We start from the raw sequence: 20,906 nt of genomic DNA, 5'->3' as shown, positions 1-20,906 counted from the left end.
GCTCGTTGCAGGGGAGCTCGCAGCAGCAGCTACTCCTTAGAGCAACTCCAAGAGAAGAGCTATCCGTGTTATGTATTCTATATTTGGCTATTTTAGGAGAGAAAAGAGAGTCCAATAGCTATTGTATTTGATTTGCTAAAATAGCAAGTCATCTATTCCGGAGTTTTTCATGACAAATATAGCTTGCATGTCCCGCTAGCCATATGATTTACCGTATTAGAAAGACTGTTGGTGATTTTTGTTTTTTTGTATGATTTTTTATTTTAGAGGTTGACTAAATTTTAAATTTAGACATCTATTTTTATCAACTCTCTTGAATTGCTCTTATAGAATTCTAGCCGGCTTTTACTCTGTCTCCTCCTATAAGCTGGTAAAGCTACTATTTCTGGTTTCGCTGACTCTAGCAAGGAGCCATGACCCTCTGAAACTATACAAACAGGGCTGTATATCCGAAAAGAAATCTACTACAGACATAGACCGGAGATGGTAGATCCCAAGAATAAAATCTTGATCGATCATTGTAACCTTTTCTCTTTTTCTTTTTCTTTTTTTGAGATCGTGCAACGCACATCTTTCATTAAGCAGAAGATCACTGTAACTATATGTTGCATTTTGAAACAAGCCGGGCAGTAGAGCTGGGATCCACAACTGTAGATCGCAAAATAAATTTACTTATATATGCATTATGCATTTATGCAGGCTATAGCTCTCTAAATATAAATTCAATCATCACCATGATGAAAAATATATACCGACTGAATCTGTAGCTCCCTCTAATATAAATTCAACCATCACCATAGCAGAAAAATATATATTGTTCCTTTCCAAAGAAAAATACATACTGACCGAACCAATCCCTACATTTCTCGTCAGACATGAGCTCAGCATCAAGCACGATGAAAGCAAAGGAGACAACCCTGAAACCTTCCACCACAAATAACGGGCAAGATGTTCCAATCATGAAAAGATATTACATTCACCACCTACACTAGAAACATAAACCACTCAACCAGGTAACCAAACTGTATAGCGCCTCCGCAGGTGCCTTCTTTGGCATGCCAATAATCGACCAGGTGCGGTGTTCTTGCAATTCAGCGGCTCGTTACAAATGCCCAGAAAAGATTGTTCCAAAGTAACAGTATACTGAATTGGTATCTCCATCTTGGCTTTGGAGCATACAAGCATCCAGTTTTTTAGCATCAGCAGTTCAGCACCACAATGCTCCAGAGTATCCTCGTATCTGTCCGCATTCTGAAATACAGAAGGCACCTTTTAGTCTCCACAACTCCGGCATGCTGGCAGAACAAACTAAACAGGAATAGTAATGCCTTTTTCTAAAGCGATCACTTATTAACAGACTCAAATTTCGTACCAATCTCAAAAGTTCATTATCATAAATTTCAGAAATGACAGACCAAGCATTAACAGCAAAGTTTACCTGCTCTTAGGGCGTCCTCAACGGTGAGGAGGAAATTGCTAGCGGCGTCAAGTGAAGAAACAATAAAGAAAAGGATGGCAGACTGAAAAGCTCTAGGTGCTGTGAGAGGGAGTGTTCTTGGAACATGTGCGAGACTAGCGAGTGCTATCTCGCTAGCACGCTGCTCCTGGTTGCTCACGTCCAATAGAATTTCATCTTGACTGTCTATTTGACAACCATTGGGGACGCCCTTAGGGCGTCCGTAATGGCAATTTGCAAATAGCTAGCTAGATGATGTACAGAAATAATAAAAAATAAACACTGTAGTGGAGAGTTATGTGAGCTAAGAGAAGTGTTTCTGAGAGATCATGCTAGATTGGCTATTTGGGAGTCGCTATCTATTTGATCTCTCTCCTTGATAGCCAATGAAATTCTTTCTAGACTAGCTATTTAGGAACCACTGGGACGCCCTTAGTACTTTGGTGTCAATTGTTAGCACGCAAAAATATGATATGAATATCTGAATGAAGCACGACCAAACTGTATAAGCCTATTGCCTTGACACTTTCAGCTAAACAAACCTCGATTTTCACCAGGATTCTGAGATTCTGAAATTAGAAGAAAGCTGCATGACTTCTTCATGCATGCTTGAACATCTTCATGCTAAGCCAGTGCAGATAGACAGCCACAATTATTACAGGAAGCGTCAAAGGCACAAGTAGACAGTAATACCTGCAAAATTATGAAGCAGGCCAGTTAGGTGAATTCTTATATTAATTGCACAAGCTACGCTGTTACAAGGATCTCACTCTTTTAAGGGAAACAACAACAGAACATCCATAACCATAGGAAAAAAAATTATTAGCTAATCCGATGCACCTAATTTAGTATATATTATTAACAAGGTAGCACAAAAGCGGACAGCCTGTACTCCAACGTCAATTTGCAGAAGAGATACAAGTAAACAAGCATCTCTCTTGGCTTGACGTTCCTTACCAATCATCTTGGATGGCAGCCAGGAATTGATTTTCATATGGTGGAAGCAGCTTGGACGCGATAGCAACGTAGAAGAAACACGCGAACAATGTGATCCCAAAAGCAATGAACGTCGACCCGATCAGCTCATCTCTAGAAAAATGCATCTCTGGATTCCCAATCTTTTGGCCTCTGATCTGCAGACTGGCAGGGGCGGACCTAACAAATCCTGGGGAAAAAATCGAAGTTAGTAGCTACCACACTTGTAACTGAGTCAGATCCGCTGGTTCGGGATGCTCAGTTTCGCACGGCAGAAAGGGAAAGAGCCTGGGCGGGCATACCCAGTGGCTGCTCGTAGCCAGCGAAGGCCTGCGTAGGGAGGCAGCGAGACAGGTAGACGACGCGGAGGCGGGACACGGTCCGCTGCCGCGGGCCGGACCCGGAGGTGGGGTTGCTGTGGTAGGGGAGGCGGTGGTGGACGAGAAATTTCAATATTTAACCCTGAATTCGCAAGCCTCTGAGTATTTGACATCCAATTCGCAAGCCTTTCAATATTTAACCTTGCGCATGCGAATTGTTTCAATCCGAATTGAGCCTAGCTTTCAGGTCATTTTTTAGCATCATCAAATTATAAGATCGACAATCCATAACCCATTCATCACATTTTCGTGGCACATCAACAGAGCAACCATCATCGAAATTAGTAGAAAACTGAGAAAACTGAACACACAACCTAAATACGCATCCCGGTCCACTCTAACGTGTGTAGCAACAAAAAAATAAGAGGCAATTTTGTGCCTCTCCCCAAAACCAACAGATACTGTAAAACCGAGAACAGATATTCGAGATCGAGAGCTTACTCAGGAGAATCCATCAAGACGAAGGGGGAGGACGGCCTGCTGGCGTCAGGCAGGCCAGCAGGGGCGGCGGCGGCAAGGAGCACGGCCGCCCCAGACCCTAGGCCGTCGAGTCAGGGAACGACGACGGGCGGAAGGGGCCTGAGCGAGCGGAGGGAGGCTGGCCGAGAAGAGAGGCACTGGGCGGGCGGCAGGGAATGCGGCGAGCAGTGGGCGAGTGGGCGGCCACCGGCAACTGGCGGCGACGGTCGCGAGCGGTGTCGCTCGTCTGTGACTCGCCACGGAGGAACGCGGCCTAGTTACGATGGGCTTCGGTCATTTTCCAAGTGCTAAATAGTAATAAGGAATATTTGAAAGTGAAAAAGGTATAAAATCTTAGAAATCCCCTAGATTAAAACAATTCGCGTGTGTAGAGTTAAATATCCAAAGGCTTGCGAATCAGCTGAGAGGCTTGCGAATTTAGGGTTAAATATTGAAATTTCTTGTGGTGGACCAGTGGTTGTCGAGGCTGGGAAGGATGGACACCGAGACGTCGCCTAGCAGCGCAGCCGCCTCGGCCAGGATCTAGTCTCCACCGATGTCGGTGGTTGCGAGGCGGTGGAGGAGTGTGTCGCCGGCGGCGAACTACAACGTTCCTACTAGAGGGAGGGATAGGTGCGGCGAAAGTCGAGGGACAGGAGCGAGTATACTTGGGCAGCCCGGCCCTAGCACTATGCAGCACTATGTTCTATCGTATCGTGCCGTCTTAGGCCATCGTGCCAAACTCTCGGTCCAGGCATGACACTATAGCTCCTTAGCCGTGTCGTGTCGTGCCTTCGAGAGGAGTTGAAAAGCTCATCGTGCCCTGCCTCAAGGAGAAGACGAGCGTCACCGCTGTCGTATAGCCATGTGGGAGAGAGAGTGGCCACAGCAGCAGCAGCGTCTTGCAGCTATGCTTTGCGCTAAGCCACCACCGCAACAGCTATGCCTTGCGCTAGGCCACCGCCGTCGCAGCCACGTCTGAATGGTAGTACAAGACGTAGGGAGCAAGGAAGAGAGTGGCTTAGGATCTGCATGGCCACTGGCCAGCGAGCGAGAGACAAATGTTCGGTTGTTCAAATGTCAGAGAAAGAGCAAGGATGCGTCTGCACCGTCGGATAGAGAGTTAGGGTTTGGAAGGATTGTGTGATGTTTAAATATGTGGCTCAGAATACATCCAATGTTCATGATCTATCCTAAGAGCATCAGATGGTGGAAATAATCGGGCCGGCGTCATGTTAGCCTATTAGCCGTGCTGTGTCCATGCCGACACTGCGGGCCGAAGTTGCGGTCCAGGCACAGCACTACCACTGGATCGTGTCGTGCCTGGACCATGCTTTTTAATGTTGTGTTCGGGTCGGTCCATTGTGTTAGTGCCATATGAAAATCTATAGGGGCGAGAGGGCGAGAAGGAAGATGACCGCCGGTAGGACCGCGAAGATCCTGGTCGGCCGAGTGGAGTCTCCCAGTGACATGCAGGTCCGGGAGAGCGTTGCGTCGATGAGGCGTCAATGCGGATGTGGCCGAATTTTTAAGTTAGGCCCGTGCACAGCTTCATAGCTTTGGTTTTTATGCGGCCTAGTATGGCCTAAACAGAGCATGCCCATTTTCCCGATGGGAGCATTTGAGAACGGGATAGCCCATACTAGTGGGTGATTTTTTATTTTTTAAAATTTTTTTGGCGAGACGTGAGTGATGTAATTAAAGAGTCTTGATACACCATTAAGACCAATTTTAATGGAGCATTTCATGTCCCAGTTTTAGAAACAATGTAGAAGAGTTTCATCCTCATAAAACTCTCTCTGCTTATATTAAATTTTTATCATCTCTCTTTATTAATATGGTGTCACATCAGCATATTTAATGCCTATGTAACTCCGGTGAAATTCTATTGAGACTGGCCTCACACCATCCCTCCCCAAATCTGACAGCATACTCAAAGACGTTGACACTAGATCAAAACCCGATGAAGATCACGATGGCAATCACCCACGAAGATGCTGACTTCTTTCAAGTTATAAGATGTGATTTGATTTGGTATAATCCTCGATATCACACTCTGTTCGTTAATCTTTTCTTATAACATAATACAATGTATTACGATAAAATTTCAATAATTACAAAATATTTCTAAATACAAATATAATGTGGCCACTTTTGATGTAGTAGTATATGCTTCCATATGATCAGAGTATGCTTCGATATGATTAGAGTATAATATTGTTAATTAAAAGATAACATTCCATATGATCGTTGTAATGGAAATGGGGATGATCCCTAATTTGAAAAAAAACAAAGTTTAAATTAAAAATGTGTACATGTCTTATATTCTAGGACTGAGGATGTATTGAGAGAGAGAAAGTATTCGCGTACCGTGGTTTCGTTAGAACAAGAACTCAAAATTCGAGAACCAAATGCGCAGTTCGATGTTTTTTGTGTTGATGTTATCATAATTATAGTGCATACCTATTAGGTCAGTCTCAATAACCCGTTTCAATACACTGTTTCCAAAACAAATCTGCTGACAGAGCATCAGTGAAACGAACAATGAAACAACCTCCACAATGCATAAGTTTCACCTTGATGTTTCCTAGGCTGGGCAAAGCATTTAATTACTGCAAAATGATTGGATCACATGCAAGATGGTGAAACGATTTAGTCCTCAATGGGGATTTCATCCTGTTTCACCGCGTGGAAAATAACGCCAGCGGAGTTTCACCATAGTGAAACTACTTCCTTCTCTCTCCTCTTCGTTTCATGCAAAAAGTGTAGTTTTGTTGACATGGCGCTCTAATAAATGTGCATGACATCCTGATGAAACCCCAACTGAGACTGGCCTTATAGTTTTGCTGGTATAGGAGTGTCATGCATATTAAATAAGGTGTCACATAAGCAAATTTGCTGACTTGGCAGGGTCATTAAATAAAGAAATTTCATCAGATGAGAGAGAGAGAGGAGTTTCATCCCCATAAACCTCATGTGGCTCGGTTACCTAGTTTATAGTCTTGGTAACTATGCTATAAAACTATGCATTGAGACTGGCCTAAGGGCGTCCGCAATGGTGTTCAAATTGCTAGCTATTTCATCTTAGGAAGAATATTATTGGCTCTCAATAGCAATTTGCAAATAGCTAGCTTAGGAAGTCGCTAGCTATTGTAGAGAGTATTGTGAGAGAGTTATTTCTAGAAGATCGTGCTAGATTAGCTATTTATGGGTCGCTAGCTATTAGGAAGTCGCTAGCTATGTGATCTCTCTTCTCGATAGCCAATAAGAGTGTTACTTTTTTATTATTTGTATACATCATCTCGCTATCTATTTGTAAAGTGCTATTAAGAACCAATAAAATTTTTTCTACCTAGCTATTTGATAACCGGATGACTACGAGCCCTTCACCATGGCGCTAGCTACAACCATGTACTTGGCTCCGACAAAAGGGACGTGTACCATGGCGGGGTTTATTTGATGCTGCTTCGGTTTCAACTTCGTCGGTAGCTTTAGCTACAGGAGCCACATCAAATGCCCACGCAAGAAGAGGTGCTTCTACGCATTTGGTGGAAGTCCTTTTCACGTACGGATGTGTATTGCTATGATTTGCCACTCTAGCCTACTTCCTCTATCTTAAAAAGACTAATGTGTTTTACTTTGACCAATCATGTTTGACTGCCCGTCTTATTTAAAATTTTTATGCAAATTCTAAAATAGATAAATTATTATTAAAGTACCTCTAATGATCAAATGAGTCATATCAAAGTAGATAATATTTATACAAAAAATTTAATAAGGCAGATGGTCAAACAAGATGTCTAGAAGTTAACAACAACAATCTTTTTGAGATGGAGAGAGTACGGCTTAGCCGAGAAGCAGACCTACACGGAGTCACGGGGAAAGTAAAATATAGCCTTAAGGGCACGTGTCTTACCACATGGACCACGAGATTTGCATTTTGATATGTGTATATACACTTCTCAATATAACCAGTGGTCCATGTGGTAAGATTATACCCTTAAGAGAAAAAATATTAGCAATCATTATATTAAAATTATTAATATATTTAATATATTAAATTTGACCTACATTTTATGTTTGACTAGACTTATAAAAAAATATAAGCAATCATTATATTAAAATTATTATGGATTACATTTAATATTATTTTAATGATGTTTTCTATGCATTATGATTTTTAATAATCTCTTGTATGTGTTTGGTCAAAGTTAAAATATTTTTACCTTCTCGAAAACCATGGTAGAAAGTACTGTTGGCTGATTTGTTGTGAGAGAAAAATACTACTAAATAGCTGGTAGATTCGGTTGATAAGCTCAAGCGAATAGGCTGAAAAATGACACTGTGAGGAAGATGCAAAAACCTCATGTTGTTAAATATTTAAATATTTATGATGGAGGAGGAGAATAATCTTTCTTGTGTACTTGTGGATGAACCGATCAAGAGAGAACTTCATCACATCCTGAAAAATACAACTGCATCCCTGAGGTATAAGTTGCTCGGTACAATTTTGACACTTTTGCTATTTGAACTTTTTTACCTCTTATCTAGGTACAACCAGGGGCGGATGTACGCCCGTGCTGCCCGGGCTGTAGCACGGGGCTAAGTTCAATAACAGTGGAGAATTGTTTTATAAAAAATACATAAAAAGGCTATCAAGCCCATTAGCCCCCTACGATAGGGATTCAACCTATTAACCTCTATTATTTAGCCCCTCCTGTGCTTCATTTCTGGATCCGTCACCGGGTACAACGGTAGCATATGTTCATGAACACCCCAAGTACACAAACAGTTCCTATAACTATACGTAGATTCGAAGATCGTGACTGTAATGATATCATCGAAAGCACGAGGCTCCATAGACGATGGGTACGTCATTATCTCTTTATTATGGCTCTACACGAGAGAGGTTGCACGTGTTAAACTGGAAAAAAACCCTGGTGGGAATCACGATAACGCATGACCAGCCGCTTCATCAGCTGGAGGCTGCTCGAGCTACGGCTCGAACCCTTTTGCTATTTGAACTGAACACACAAAACTGCACACTTGGAGTGAGAAAACGCACTTGGGTCTTGTTTACTTCCTACCAAAAACCTAAAAATTTTCAAGATTTCCCATCACATCGAATCTTTAGATATATGCATGGGGTATTAAATATAGATGAAAATAAAAACTAATTACACAGTTTGGTCGAAATTGATAAGACGAATCTTTTAAGCCTGGTTAGTCCATGGTTGGACAATAATTACTACAAACAAACGAAAAAGCTACAGTGTAACGAAATGTTTTGGTTGATGAACTAAACACACGGCCTTGGTACACACGAAAGGGTTGGGACGCAGAGCAGGCGGGCAGCAGTCGGTGGGAAGTGGAGAGCGGGTGGGGCTACGTGCCGAAAATGACTCGGGAACATACAGGGTGTACCAGTACCAGTGCGTACCGACAAGCCAATGAATGAGACGAAAGTAGGAGTAAAGAATAAATCCAGTGCAGCATCCCATCTCACCTCATCTCGATCACAAGCGTGATTAATTCTGCCATCAACGTCACAACTCCTAGTAATAATTAATTAATGAAAACTGTCACAGCTCCTCTCGGTCCGTGAAAACATGAGACGTCTTCGTCTCTGTCGTCGATCTCAAGGTCATCCGAGAACCAACGACAGTTGCAGGCCCCACTTGGCTGTCTGGCTCCATATTCTATACATTTTTTTTATACATCGGAGTAAGTATTAGAAGTACGTATGTAGTAATAAATAAAAAATATGTTATACATTTTTTTTCAAAATGATTATAAGGCCGGTCAGACCAGTTTCAGTGGAGGTTTTACCAGGATGTCATGCATATTTATTAGAGCGTCATGTTAGCGAAACTGCACTTTTTGTACGAAATAAAGAGGAGAGAGAAGAAAGTATGGTGAAACTCCGCGGGCGTTGTTTCCCACGCGGTGAAATAAGATGAAATCTCCACTGAGGGCTAAATCGTTTCACCATCTTGTATGTGATCCAATCATTTTGCAGTAATTAAATGCTTTGCCCAGCCTAAGAAACGTCAAGGTGAAACTCATGCATTTTGGACGTTGTTTCATTATTCGTTTCATTGATGCTCTGTCAACAGATTTGTTTCGGAAACAGTACATTGAAGGACCACCTAGACTGACCTCATATACTAGAAAGGTTTATGACGTTGTCTCTAAAACCGTCATGACAAATAAAATAATATCATGAATAAAACGTCCACTCTTGATGGCTAGTCATAGTCATATTGGAAAGGTCTACGGAGTAAACTTCATGACTCATAAAGAGTTAATAATTATGCCAAAAGTAACTTTTTCTTTCCTCTTAAAAATATTATCATATCATAAAAACACTTATGTGGCAGTTCATTAAATGTAAATAAAACTCTCTTTGAGAGCGGCCCTAAACCGATTGATCATAGGAACAGTTGAGATTACAAAAGCTAGATCGTTCAGATCAGCGGGCTGCACCAACACAAGAAACAGTGCAGCACAAGTCTTTTGTTTGCCGCGGCAGCGAGAAGCTGAAACGAACGTATGTACCCTTTGTGCAATCTGGTTTCACCCAGGCCTGTTTAGTTCAAAAAAATTCCTAAATTTTTTAAAAGATTGTCTGTCACATTGAATCTTTAGATAAATACATGCATACAACATTAAGGCCTTATTTAGTTCACTCCAAAAACCAAAAACTTTTCAAGATTCCCCGTCATATCAAATCTTACTGTACATACATGGAACATTAAATATAGATGTAAAAAGCTAATTGCACACTGTAAATCACGAGATGAATTTTTAAGCCTATACTTCATGATTGGACAATGTTTGTCAAATAAAAATGGAAGTGCTACAGTATCAAAATCCAAAAACTTTTTGGATCTAAACAAGGCCTAAATATAGATTAAAAATAACTAATTGTATAATTTATCTGTAATTTGTGAGATAAATCTTTTGAGTCTAGTTAGTCCATAATTAGAAAAAGTCTATATAACCCCCCAAACTATCTAAGGTGGAATACTTCATCCCCCAAAGTATAAAACCGGATATTTTACCCCCTGAACTTTCAAAACCGGTCAAATAACCCCCTCGAGTGGTTTTAGATGGTGGTTTTGTCTTTTTCTTTTTTATTTATTTCCACTGAATCTTTGAAAAATCATAATAAATCACAGAAAAATCATAAAATGAAAAGTTCAATTTTGTTGGACTTCTGATGAGTAGATCTACACAATGATTATATAATATGGTATACTTTAGTACAAAGTTTTGGTTGTAGATTTAAATCTATGTTTTTCTATAATTAAAAAGAATAATTCATATATGTAGTTCCAATGGTTCAATTGTGGTAAATTTTTTATGGTGGACTCATTATTGTATGCTTGAACTATGATAAAAGTTTCGTATCCATTGGATCAAGTAAAATTTAGTTATAGATTTATTTAGCTTTATTCTTGTTAAATCTATGCTTTATCTATAACTAAGTTATATGTGATCCAATGAGTATGAAATTTTTACCATAGTTCAAGCATACAATAATGAGCCCACCATAAAAATTTTACCACAATTGGACCATAGAAACTACATATATGAATTATTCTAATTAATTACAGAAAAACATAGATTTAAAGATACAGAAAAAAACTTTGTACTAAAGTATATCATATTATATATTCACTATGTAGATATACTTATCAGGAGTCCAACAAAATTGAATTTTTTATTTTATGATTTTTCTGTGATTTATTATGATTTTTCAAAGATTCAGCGGAAATAAATAAAAAAGAAAAAGACAAAACCACCCTCTAAAACCACTCGAGCGGTTTATTTGACCGGTTTTGAAAGTTCTGGGGGTAGAATATCCGGTTTTATAGTTTGGGGGGGTAAAGTATTCCACCTTAGATAGTTTGGGGGGTTATGTAGACTTTTTCCGTCCATAATTAGACAATAATTATTAAATAGAAATGAAAATATTGCATTAGCTAAACCTAAAATCTTTCACCAACTAAGGCCTTGTTTAGTTCCTAGGAAATTTTGCAAAATTTTTCACATTCTCCGTCACATCGAATCTTTAGACGCATGCATGGAGTATTAAATATAGACGAAAATAAAAACTAATTGCACAGTTTGGTCGGAATTGACGAGACGAATCTTTTGAGCCTAGTTACTCCATAATTAGATAATATTTGTAATATACAAACGAAAGTGCTACAGTATCAATTTTCCAAAAATTTTCGGAACTAAACAAGGCCTAAATAAGGCCCCATTCAAGCTTCATTCGTGCTCCCTCCGTTCCAAATCGCTTCTCGAGAAATAACATTGATTAAATATATATTTAAAAATATTAATATTTATATTATATAATTAGTATCAATAGAAAGAATTTTGAACTTAGCTTTTTAATAAATTTATTTAAAGATACAAATATATTTTTTATAAAATTAAATTAAAATTTGTGACATGAACACCGAAAATAATACTTAGTTTGGAAGCGAGGGATTATACTGCAGAGTGCCGAAGATGTTCGAAGCCGTGCCAAACGTAGCAGGAGGCCACACGTGTGCAGAAGCTGAGGAAACATCTCCGTCTTGGCTGACGCCGAGGCAGGCAGGCAGGCAGGGCTTCTAGACACCTCTCACCTCACCCAGTCACCCGTTCCTTGTTGCGCGACCAAGGCCATGTTTAGTTCACCCCGAAATCCAAAAAGTTTTCAAGATTCTCTGTAACATCGAATCTTGCGGCACATGCATGAAGCATTAAATATAGACGAAAACAAAAACTAATCATACAGTTTGACTGTAAATCACGAGACGAATCTTTTGACTCTAGTTAGTCTATGATTGGACAATATTTACCACAAACAAACGAAAGTGCTACAGTTGCGAAAACTTTTCAGTTTTCGGAACTAAACAAGGCCCAACACAAGTGGCGGCGTCTCCCCGCCTCGACCGCGGGGCCACGCGGTCAGTGACCGAGAGTCCACGCGGACGCTTGTGCTAATTAGTCCAGGCGGAACACTCGAACCCGTCCGTGCGCCCGGTTCCGTGGACCTGCTGGGCTCCGGATCCGCTGACCTCGCGGCCCCACACGACGGTGCACGCAGAGGGGCAGGAGCTCGTGGGATCGGAGGCCGTCGGTTTCCGGGAAAGGGAGGAGAGGTGGGCCCATGTCACGGGTCTGTCTGATCCGAGTCGAGTGGAATCGCGAATCGGGCGGGTCGGGTGGCTCACCCGTCCATCCGCCCGCACCCAATGCCAGGTCGCCAGCCAACCGGATCTCCTGTGGCGCGCACTGGCACGGGCACGGCCCCTCCTTCGCCTAGGAGAACCCGTAGTACTTGTACGGGTCAATGTTCCGTGGAGCGTCAGGTCAGGTCTTCTTCACCTCGTCAGCTGATCTGGTTCTCTAGAAGATTCGGCATCAGGGAAATCGCAGGGGTAGTGCTGTGTGTTCCCATCTTTGTTTTCATTTATTGCGCCCACAACCTGTCATTAGCTTCCACCATCACAACCCGTGAGACTTGCATTACTTAAGTTGAGAACTTTTTTTTGATTAAAACTTGGGTTGAGAGTTTTACGATGAAAGAAATACTGTTTAGAAACTGAAATATAGCTTAGTTGGTTACATTTGCGGTGGAATATGTTCATTCATGTTAACGTTCTTACCTTTGACACGTCCGCTCATATTTTTTTTAGATTTATTTAATCAACCTCGAGATCTTCTTCTCTAGTTAAGTTTTTTTGAGGTGTGTGCATCATGTTCATAGAGAGTACTGAATGTGAGCGTCTTTGTTCGCAACGTGTTCCGTTAAAAAAAAGATTAACCACTTATGTATAAGTGTATTGTACTTTTAAGACCATATACTATATGATAGAAGACTTTTCTAAGATGCCATGCTAAAATAGCATTAAAATTTGACTAAATTTATACCAAAACATAATGATGGATAGTATCATACTAAATAAGCATTCTTTTGTATAGAGTGTATACTTTAATAATAAAAATATACTAGAGACAATGTCATCTTAAGACCCATTCATCTGCACACTTGTACCACATAGGCTTATTTTCCCCCACCCTAGCTCCTTCCCCCCTCTCTCCCCTCCTTATCTTCTTCTCTTCCTCACCCCACCTCCTCCTCGAACTCCGGCGTTGCCTCCCAAGCGTCGGCGTGGCCTCTCACGCCACATCCACCTTAGCCAGCCCCGGATCCAACAACACCACCCTCACCCCACTTCCACCGGTGGTAGGATCTTTTCGGAGCTTTGCGGTCGCGGCGAGAACCTATCGCCAACAGCGACCGCATTCTTCCCTTCTTCCTCCCCCACGCCCTCCCACATGCTGCCACGACAAAACTCCAGCCATGACGCCCTGCACGTCCTGACCCGATCACCCTTGTCGCTGTCGGTTCCCCTAAACCGCCCATCGACCATCCCCTGACCTACATGCCTCCCCCGGCCGGCCCTTCTATACCCCACTTCAGTTGGGAAAGAAGGGTGGGGCATGGTCACTAAAAACCTTGACATCGGATTCAGGGAAGAAGGGCGATGGTGCGGGCGCAAGTCGGTTGGGGGCACGAGTGCGAATCAGACGGCCGTAGGGTTCTACAAATTGGAGCTCGATCGCGTGCGCGCTCGTAAGTTAGCTTTTCCGTAATAATAATACTATTTGTAATCTTAAATGTTAGTGTTTTCTATAAACACGATTTAAATTAAGTTAGCTTTAACTAAGCCTACAACCGCATCCTTTCTGTGCAAATAAACCTCTATAAGACTATAACATGGCGAAATGACCATAGAAGATCCTGCCCTACCAATGCCCACATCCCAGTTTCAAAATCTTCAAACCATCCGCCACCAAAACCCAACCCAAAGACAAGCTAATGAAGACAACCACAGAGATCAATCAGAAAAAGTTCAAAAAAGCAAACATAGTCCACACCAACACAACAAAAACAGATTAACAGCTTTAATAAACCTATCAGAGAGCGCTTTACCCACTAATAATAACCTAGTCACTCCTCACTAATCTCACACTCCCTCTGCAAAAGTCTCCAACCGCCGCTGGTCTCTCTCCTCTCCTCTCCTCTCCTCTCCTCGAGACAACACAGCTACTAGAGGCTAGAGCTAGCTCTCGCTTCTCCTCCTCGGCTGGGCAGGCTGCATTCGCATTCCATTTCACCTCGCTGCGGTTTACCTCTCCCTTTCTCTCACCTTCCTCGCCCACCTCCGTCGCCTCCTCCTTAAGCAACGACGCGGCGAGCGACCCGCGACCCTAACCCTAGGGAAGAGAGAGAGCCACCACCAGCAGCTGGGCCGACCGCACCCACCCACTCAGCGGCGGCAATGGCGGGGCGCCCCCTCACCCCTCGCTCGTCGGCGGCGGCCGGCCGGTATGCGTGAGATCGCGGCGCCGGATGGGGAAGGACGCCGGCGAGGCGCAGCAGCCGCCGGACGGGGCGGGCGGCGGCGCAGGCGGAGGCGCAGGAGGAAGCAGGGCCGGTAGCGCCCGCCGCTTCTGCTGCTGCGGAGGCGGAGGAGGAGCGGCGGCGAGGGTGGTTCGGCTGCAATGCGTGGCGGCGCTCGTGCTCGGGGTGGCCGTGCTGCTGTCGGCGCTCTTCTGGCTCCCGCCCTTCGCGGGGCGGGGCGGCGCCAAGGAGGGCCCGGATCCGGGCGACGAGTTCGGAGGTGAGCGCTCCACCCCCCGCATTGCGAGATCTCGGTTCCGTTCGCCCGTGGTCGCCGAGTGGCGGTTGTTTGCTCGATCTGCGTTTGCGTTGCGCTGGGAGTTCGTTGGTGGATGCTCCGCTTTGGATCTGGATGCGCGCGGTGAATAGTTGCGGTTTCGGGCTGGAAATTTGAATTACCTTTGACTGCGAGGAGCCTTGCCGAGACTTTGCGTATTCGGGCCGCAAGCTGGATCTTCTAGTAGAGCTCGCTGCTCTCTATTGGTGTGTATGGCCTGCAAATTTAGTCGCGAATGGCTTGTTTCTGCTGGATGGTGATGCTTGAGTTTGATCTGTGCTGTTTAGGCTGTTGGACAAGTGTCGGTGCTCTTTTTGGGGGGTGCGAAATGCCGTTTTGGGGAATATTCAGCCAAAATAAGCGAGTCTTATGCGTTTGGCTGAAAAAATTTGAATCAACTCCAAGGAAGGGGACTGCTTTGGCATGTGTTGGTGCTATTTTTGTAAACATAGTGGGTTTATACAGGCAACAAATCTTTCTGCTAAAATGGGGCTACTATTATCTGCCCGCGGTATTAGGTAATGGCTAGGGACTAGGATGCAGCCAGTAGCTATTTTGTGTTGTTTACTGATTTGTGTATCATATTAGATTCCTTGTTTCGTTAAATTTGATGATGCAACGTACCTTACTATATTTAATGTGGCCACCTAGCATTGTGTTATGCTGGTATTGACTTATTGTGGATGAGTTTGCATTAATCTGTGGGATTGTGCACGGATTTTCATTTCATCTTATTTACTGCGTTATGAACCTAGGGATTTCTGGTGACTTGTCATTCCTTGTTTAGTCCAGATAGATCAGTACACAGCAATTTGGCCTACGGTCTATTCCCAAACCATATGAAGTATAATCTTGCACTGGGCTCATAGCAACAAACACTCCATTATAGCATATCTTTACTAATGAACCTATATTTTGCAGCTGCTATAGTGGCAAGCTTTAGGCTACACAAGACAGTTCCTGAGCTGAGTGGAAATAAATCCCAGCTTGAACTGGATATATATGAGGAAGTTGGCATTCCTAATTCCACGGTAGGTCCTTGAATTCCCTTGATCTACACATTGCTTGATATTTTCATCCAGTTGCTCTAGACTGATGCTCGAACTTGTATACAGGTGGTTGTGAATATGCTACATCCATTAGATGGATCAAACTGGACAAACATCATCTTCAACATTGTTCCTTTCCCAGAGAACATGACTATATCATCAACATGGTTGAGCATTCTTAGATCAAAGTTCATGTCCTTGGTTGTACGGCAGTCAACAATCCACTTGACTGAACCTCTATTTGGGAATTCATCATCCTTTGAAGTAATTAAATTTCCAGGAGGAATAACAATCATCCCTCCACAAACTGCTTTTCTTCTTCAGAAGCCCCATGCTACCTTTAATTTTACTCTGAACTATCCGATCTACAAATTACAAGACAGAACCAACGAGTTAAAGGATCAAATGAAGGCAGGACTACTACTCAATCCATACGAGGTTAGTTGTACCTTCTGGCCTAGTTTCTTTGTGTTTGTCTGCATTGTGTGTTCAATTTAATAGCATCAAAAGAAGTAGCATATGCACATGTGAGATTTGCTCATTTGATTCTTCTTCTAGCAACCTTCATTATGCCAAAAGCTTAGACATTTGGTGATTCTGGCACTCCACAAGTCTATGCATAATTGCATATTTATGCAAAATCTGCATGTAAGTGGTGCATATAATCTTGTAGACATATTGCAATCTCTGACGAAGTTTCTGACATTTACTTATTAATTTGCTGGCCACGTGTTCAAATAGTCCTGTGAATATGGAACCCATGTACTGTAGGCATATGACACCAGTTCACATACTATCACAAATATAGCTCCATCTAGGGTTGCCCTTAGTAATTTTTTTAGCTTTGACAAGCAATATGCCAATATCAATAAAAACATATCATCTTAAATTTAAAGTGTTATACACTATATTTTTTTTCCATCATAAATATAGTAATGTCTAACTTTTGCTGTCAATCTATATAGTCAAAGTTAAAAAAGTTTCCCTGAGGACAAACCTAGATGGAGTTGTTATATTTGTGATCGCAACAAGTAAAAAAGAACGAAGCGCAAATAGTTGTTTCTATCTTCTTTTTTTTTGTTTGTGTGTGGTGCTTTGGACTTGTCATTCTATTCTAAGCCAAAAGGAAAATTGAGAAGGGAGGAATCACCTAGTAGTAGTATCTTCTCTTTCCTTTTCCTGTCAATTGAGTTCCAAATATTTTGTATTGCAGAATCTGTATATCAAATTGACAAATTCACAAGGTTCAACGATTCTCCCTCCAACAATTGTTGAGACCTCCATTGTCCCCAAAGTTGGAAATAACCAGCCATCTGTACCAAGGATGAAGCAGTTAGCACGAACAATTACCAATTCATCGTCATCCTCGGGAAACTTGGGTCTGAATCATACAGTATTTGGCAGGGTAAAGCAGATTAGCCTTTCATCCTATCTCAGGCATTCCTTACATAGTGGAGGTGGTTCTGATGCACCAAGTCCTGCACCCATGCATCATCATGGTCATCACGGCCATCATCACCATCACCACAGTCATTACGACAACAGGCATCCAGCTCCTGCTCCTGCTCCAGTACATTTTCCTGTGCCGCAACCCAGATATAGTGCTCCACCTCCATCTGGGTGTCCATACAGCAAAAACAAGCCAAAGAAAAGAGAGCCTGTTACACCAGCTGCTGAGCCTGCAGCTAATGATCACCGATCTGCTTCCATTGCTTTACCACCACATCCATCGTCGCCTTCGCCTGCTAGTCGTTCTCGACATGGTCACAGTACACAGGGTGCATCCCCTGTTCCTTCCCCTCCTGCTCTACCAGAGCCACCTTTGCCCACCGTTTCTTTTGCTCATCCACATCCTCCAAGTGAACATGGAACAGGGACAAGTCCTGCTCCAAGTGAAGAGGCAACACGAGCGGGTCCTGCTGGGATGTCACAAGTGGCACCTGCACCTCATTCATGTGAGTTCCTTTTCCGTTTATGCTTTTGCAACTGCTGTAGATTGTTATCTGAAATGCACTTAGTTTATCTGCTCTATGTGTAGAGTATGCACATTGGAAGTAAAACACCGTGCAGAGGTTAACAAGTCTAATGTTATAATACTCACATGAGGGTTTGGACAGTTCATTCGAATATTTTCCCCACTTCTTAGGCACAATCTGTGCTTGTAAGGATAAGACGATATATCCCCTTCACTTAACCCCTCATCTGATCTTATTGCCTAGTTGCCAGCATAATTAGTTGAGGTTAAATTGGCAAGTTAGGAAGAGGAAGTTTAGGTTTTACATGATGGCATATATGGCAATACAAAGCTCATCTGAGTTTTTTTTTGGGGGGTGGGGGACTTGCATATGGTGATAGTTATGGTTAGTTCAACTACTGGAGAATAATGCAGTGCTCCATTTATTTTCCAACAACGATAGGTAGGAAATCATATCGCTGACAAGCTAACAGTAACACAACATGGTGTTGACATATAGTACAATAATATATAGTGAGCCCATCAGGCCATGAAGGGCACTCATTACCATGTTCACCTCATTGATACCAAAATAGCCTCTTCGCTGACTACATGATGTTATGGTATTGCAGCTTACGCCACCAGGATGCAGGGCAATGTTCCCTGCCGCTGGGTCGTTTTTGTCCTTGCGTTATGTACCCTAACAAGCCTGCTACGATGAAGGAAGTAAGTGGCTGGCCAACTAGATGTATATCAGCAACCGCGGTGGCCACTGTTGTATGTACCAAAAAGAGAAGAGGACCCATGGTGCTCCAACGGCGGCTTATCTGGTTCCGGCCCGGCCAGGTGATCATCAGCTCCCGGGGGCGGGTGGGCAAAGGCACAAGGAAGCTGAGAGCTCACCGCTCTTGAGTCTTGCCCCTTCGGTGGGATGTGTCATCCTCTCGTTGCTAGTAGTTATCAGTTGTCACTGCATGTAAATATGGAGGGATGGGATGGGTATAAAAGGCAAGGCGAACCGCAAGACGGGCGGCCGCGCGTGGTGGTCAAAGCCACAGGGGGTGGCAGGCCCTTGTGTAGCGCGCGCGCCTCTGGTCAGGTCTGCTGCCGTGTGTGTAGTGTACTGCTGCTCCTGCTCCTCCGGCGGGCTCGTCAAAAGTGTAAAGACCTCCAGTTTCGTGGAGGTTCGTTTCGCAGCCATCCACGCTCACTTCTGCTGTGCTATCCTATCAGTGTTTCATGGTGCTCTGATCTTACCGTGCTTAATGCCATAGAATGAAATCGTCGAGCTCTGTGATCGGTGGTCACGGTCACGGCTCCTTCCATTCCACGCATGCATGCGTGTAGTATGGAAGCTGCTGCAGTAACACATTGGCCCTGTTTGGTACAGCTTATAAGCTGCTTATGGGCTATGGCCAACAATTTTGTTTGGCATTCTTGTTTTTTGTCAAAATTCTCGAAATCTTCTATCCAATAGTTTGGCATTTGGCAATTGGGCTTGTCATTTATAGCAAATTAGCAAATTTTCCTCCTTTCTTGGCATTTATGCACGTTTAGAATAGGCTTGGCATACTGCATGCGTGTGTTTTTATAGCAAGCTGACAACTCGATGCTTCTTCGTTGATCTCTAGAACTAGCAGTTTTTTTTTGCCAAGTCAAAATTGCCAAACACTTAGAAATGCTCTTTTTGTTCTTTTCTCGTATCGTTTTAGGAGTTGGTAAATAACAATATTTGCCAAACAAAATTTGTAAAACTGTTGGAGTTGCTTTAAAAAAAAACAGCCAGTGTCAATATACTTTCTTTTGTAGGTTTTTTCATCTCTGCAATTTATCTTAGAAGTGCCTTTTCTGATCGCTCTGCCAAACATGTGTATATCCTTGCGGTTGTGATGATCTAAATTCTGAATCGAATCGGAACTTTTAACTATATAAGATAACAGGTTTGTAGGATCATAATAACTACTATAAAAAATTGTAAATTCAGAGTCTTAACGATTGTAAATTCAATTTAATAGAATAGTAGAATCAACTTAGGTTAAGACAACATTGGGTACTAAGATGATAAATTTGTAAAATCAAGTAAGATCGTTGAGTCGTACCGTACAATCAGTACAAACAATAGAATGGAGATGTTATTGACAAGGAAAAAGTCTACGCAACCCTACAAATTTACAAACTATCTAGGGTAGACTACTTTATCCCATAAACTATAAAACTAGATATTTTGCACCTTGAATTTTTTAAAACCGGTCAAACAATTCCCTCGAGCGGTTCTAGAGGGTGGTTTTGTTTTTTTTATTTGTTTCTGTTGAATCTTTGAAAAATCATAATAAATCATAGAAAAAACATAAAATAGAAAATCTAATATTGCTGGACTCTCCATGAGTAGATCTACACAATGAATATATAATATGGTATGCTTTAGTACAAAGTTTTTGCTATAGCTTCATATCTATATTTTTCTATAATTAATTGGAATAATTCATATATGCAGTTCCTATGGTTCAATTATGGTGAAATTTTTGTGGTGAGCTAGTTATTGTCTGGTTAAAGTATAGTAAAAATTTCATACTCATTGGATCACGTATAGCTTAGTTATAAATTTATTTAGCTTTATTCTTGTTAAATCTATGTTTTATCTATAACTAAGTTATACGTGATCTAATGAATACAATTTTTTTACCATAGTTCAAGCATACAATAATGAGCCCACCATAAAAATATGACCATGATTGAACCATAGAAACTGCATATATGAATTATTCTAATTAATTACATAAAAATATAGGTTTAAAGTTACAACAAAAACTTTATACTAAAGTATACTATATTATATATTCACTGTGTAGATTTACTCATCTAGAGTTCAACAAAATTAGATTT

General features: G+C 42.1%; 1 protein-coding gene, 1 long non-coding RNA gene and 1 pseudogene across 4 annotated transcripts; 2 read left to right on the top strand and 1 right to left on the bottom strand.

Moving 5' to 3' along the window:
• Positions 748–3,723, bottom strand: LOC110433359. Of its 3 annotated transcripts, none has more exons than XR_002450761.1 (5): positions 3,253–3,723; positions 2,734–2,987; positions 2,414–2,621; positions 1,999–2,149; positions 748–1,251 (listed from the first exon to the last, which is right to left on the bottom strand). It is a non-coding gene; the product is annotated as an uncharacterized LOC110433359 (long non-coding RNA). The 3 variants fall into 3 exon arrangements; XR_002450760.1 differs by having other exon boundaries at positions 2,734–2,893; positions 3,253–3,713; XR_002450759.1 differs by lacking the exon at positions 3,253–3,723 and having other exon boundaries at positions 2,734–3,244.
• LOC110433358 lies at positions 2,047–2,727 on the top strand (annotated as a pseudogene).
• On the top strand, positions 14,315–19,476 carry LOC8062293. Its single transcript, XM_002459025.2, has 5 exons — positions 14,315–14,963; positions 15,942–16,051; positions 16,136–16,507; positions 17,283–18,024; positions 18,656–19,476. The coding sequence occupies exons 1-5, from the start codon at positions 14,693–14,695 to the stop codon at positions 18,742–18,744; spliced, it is 1,584 nt and encodes a 527-aa protein (XP_002459070.1). The 5' UTR covers positions 14,315–14,692; the 3' UTR covers positions 18,745–19,476.

The sequence above is a fragment of the Sorghum bicolor genome, chromosome 3 (genome assembly GCF_000003195.3).
Source record: "Sorghum bicolor cultivar BTx623 chromosome 3, Sorghum_bicolor_NCBIv3, whole genome shotgun sequence".
Classification (NCBI taxonomy): domain Eukaryota; kingdom Viridiplantae; phylum Streptophyta; class Magnoliopsida; order Poales; family Poaceae; genus Sorghum; species Sorghum bicolor.
This window is presented reverse-complemented; position numbering and strand designations above follow the sequence as displayed.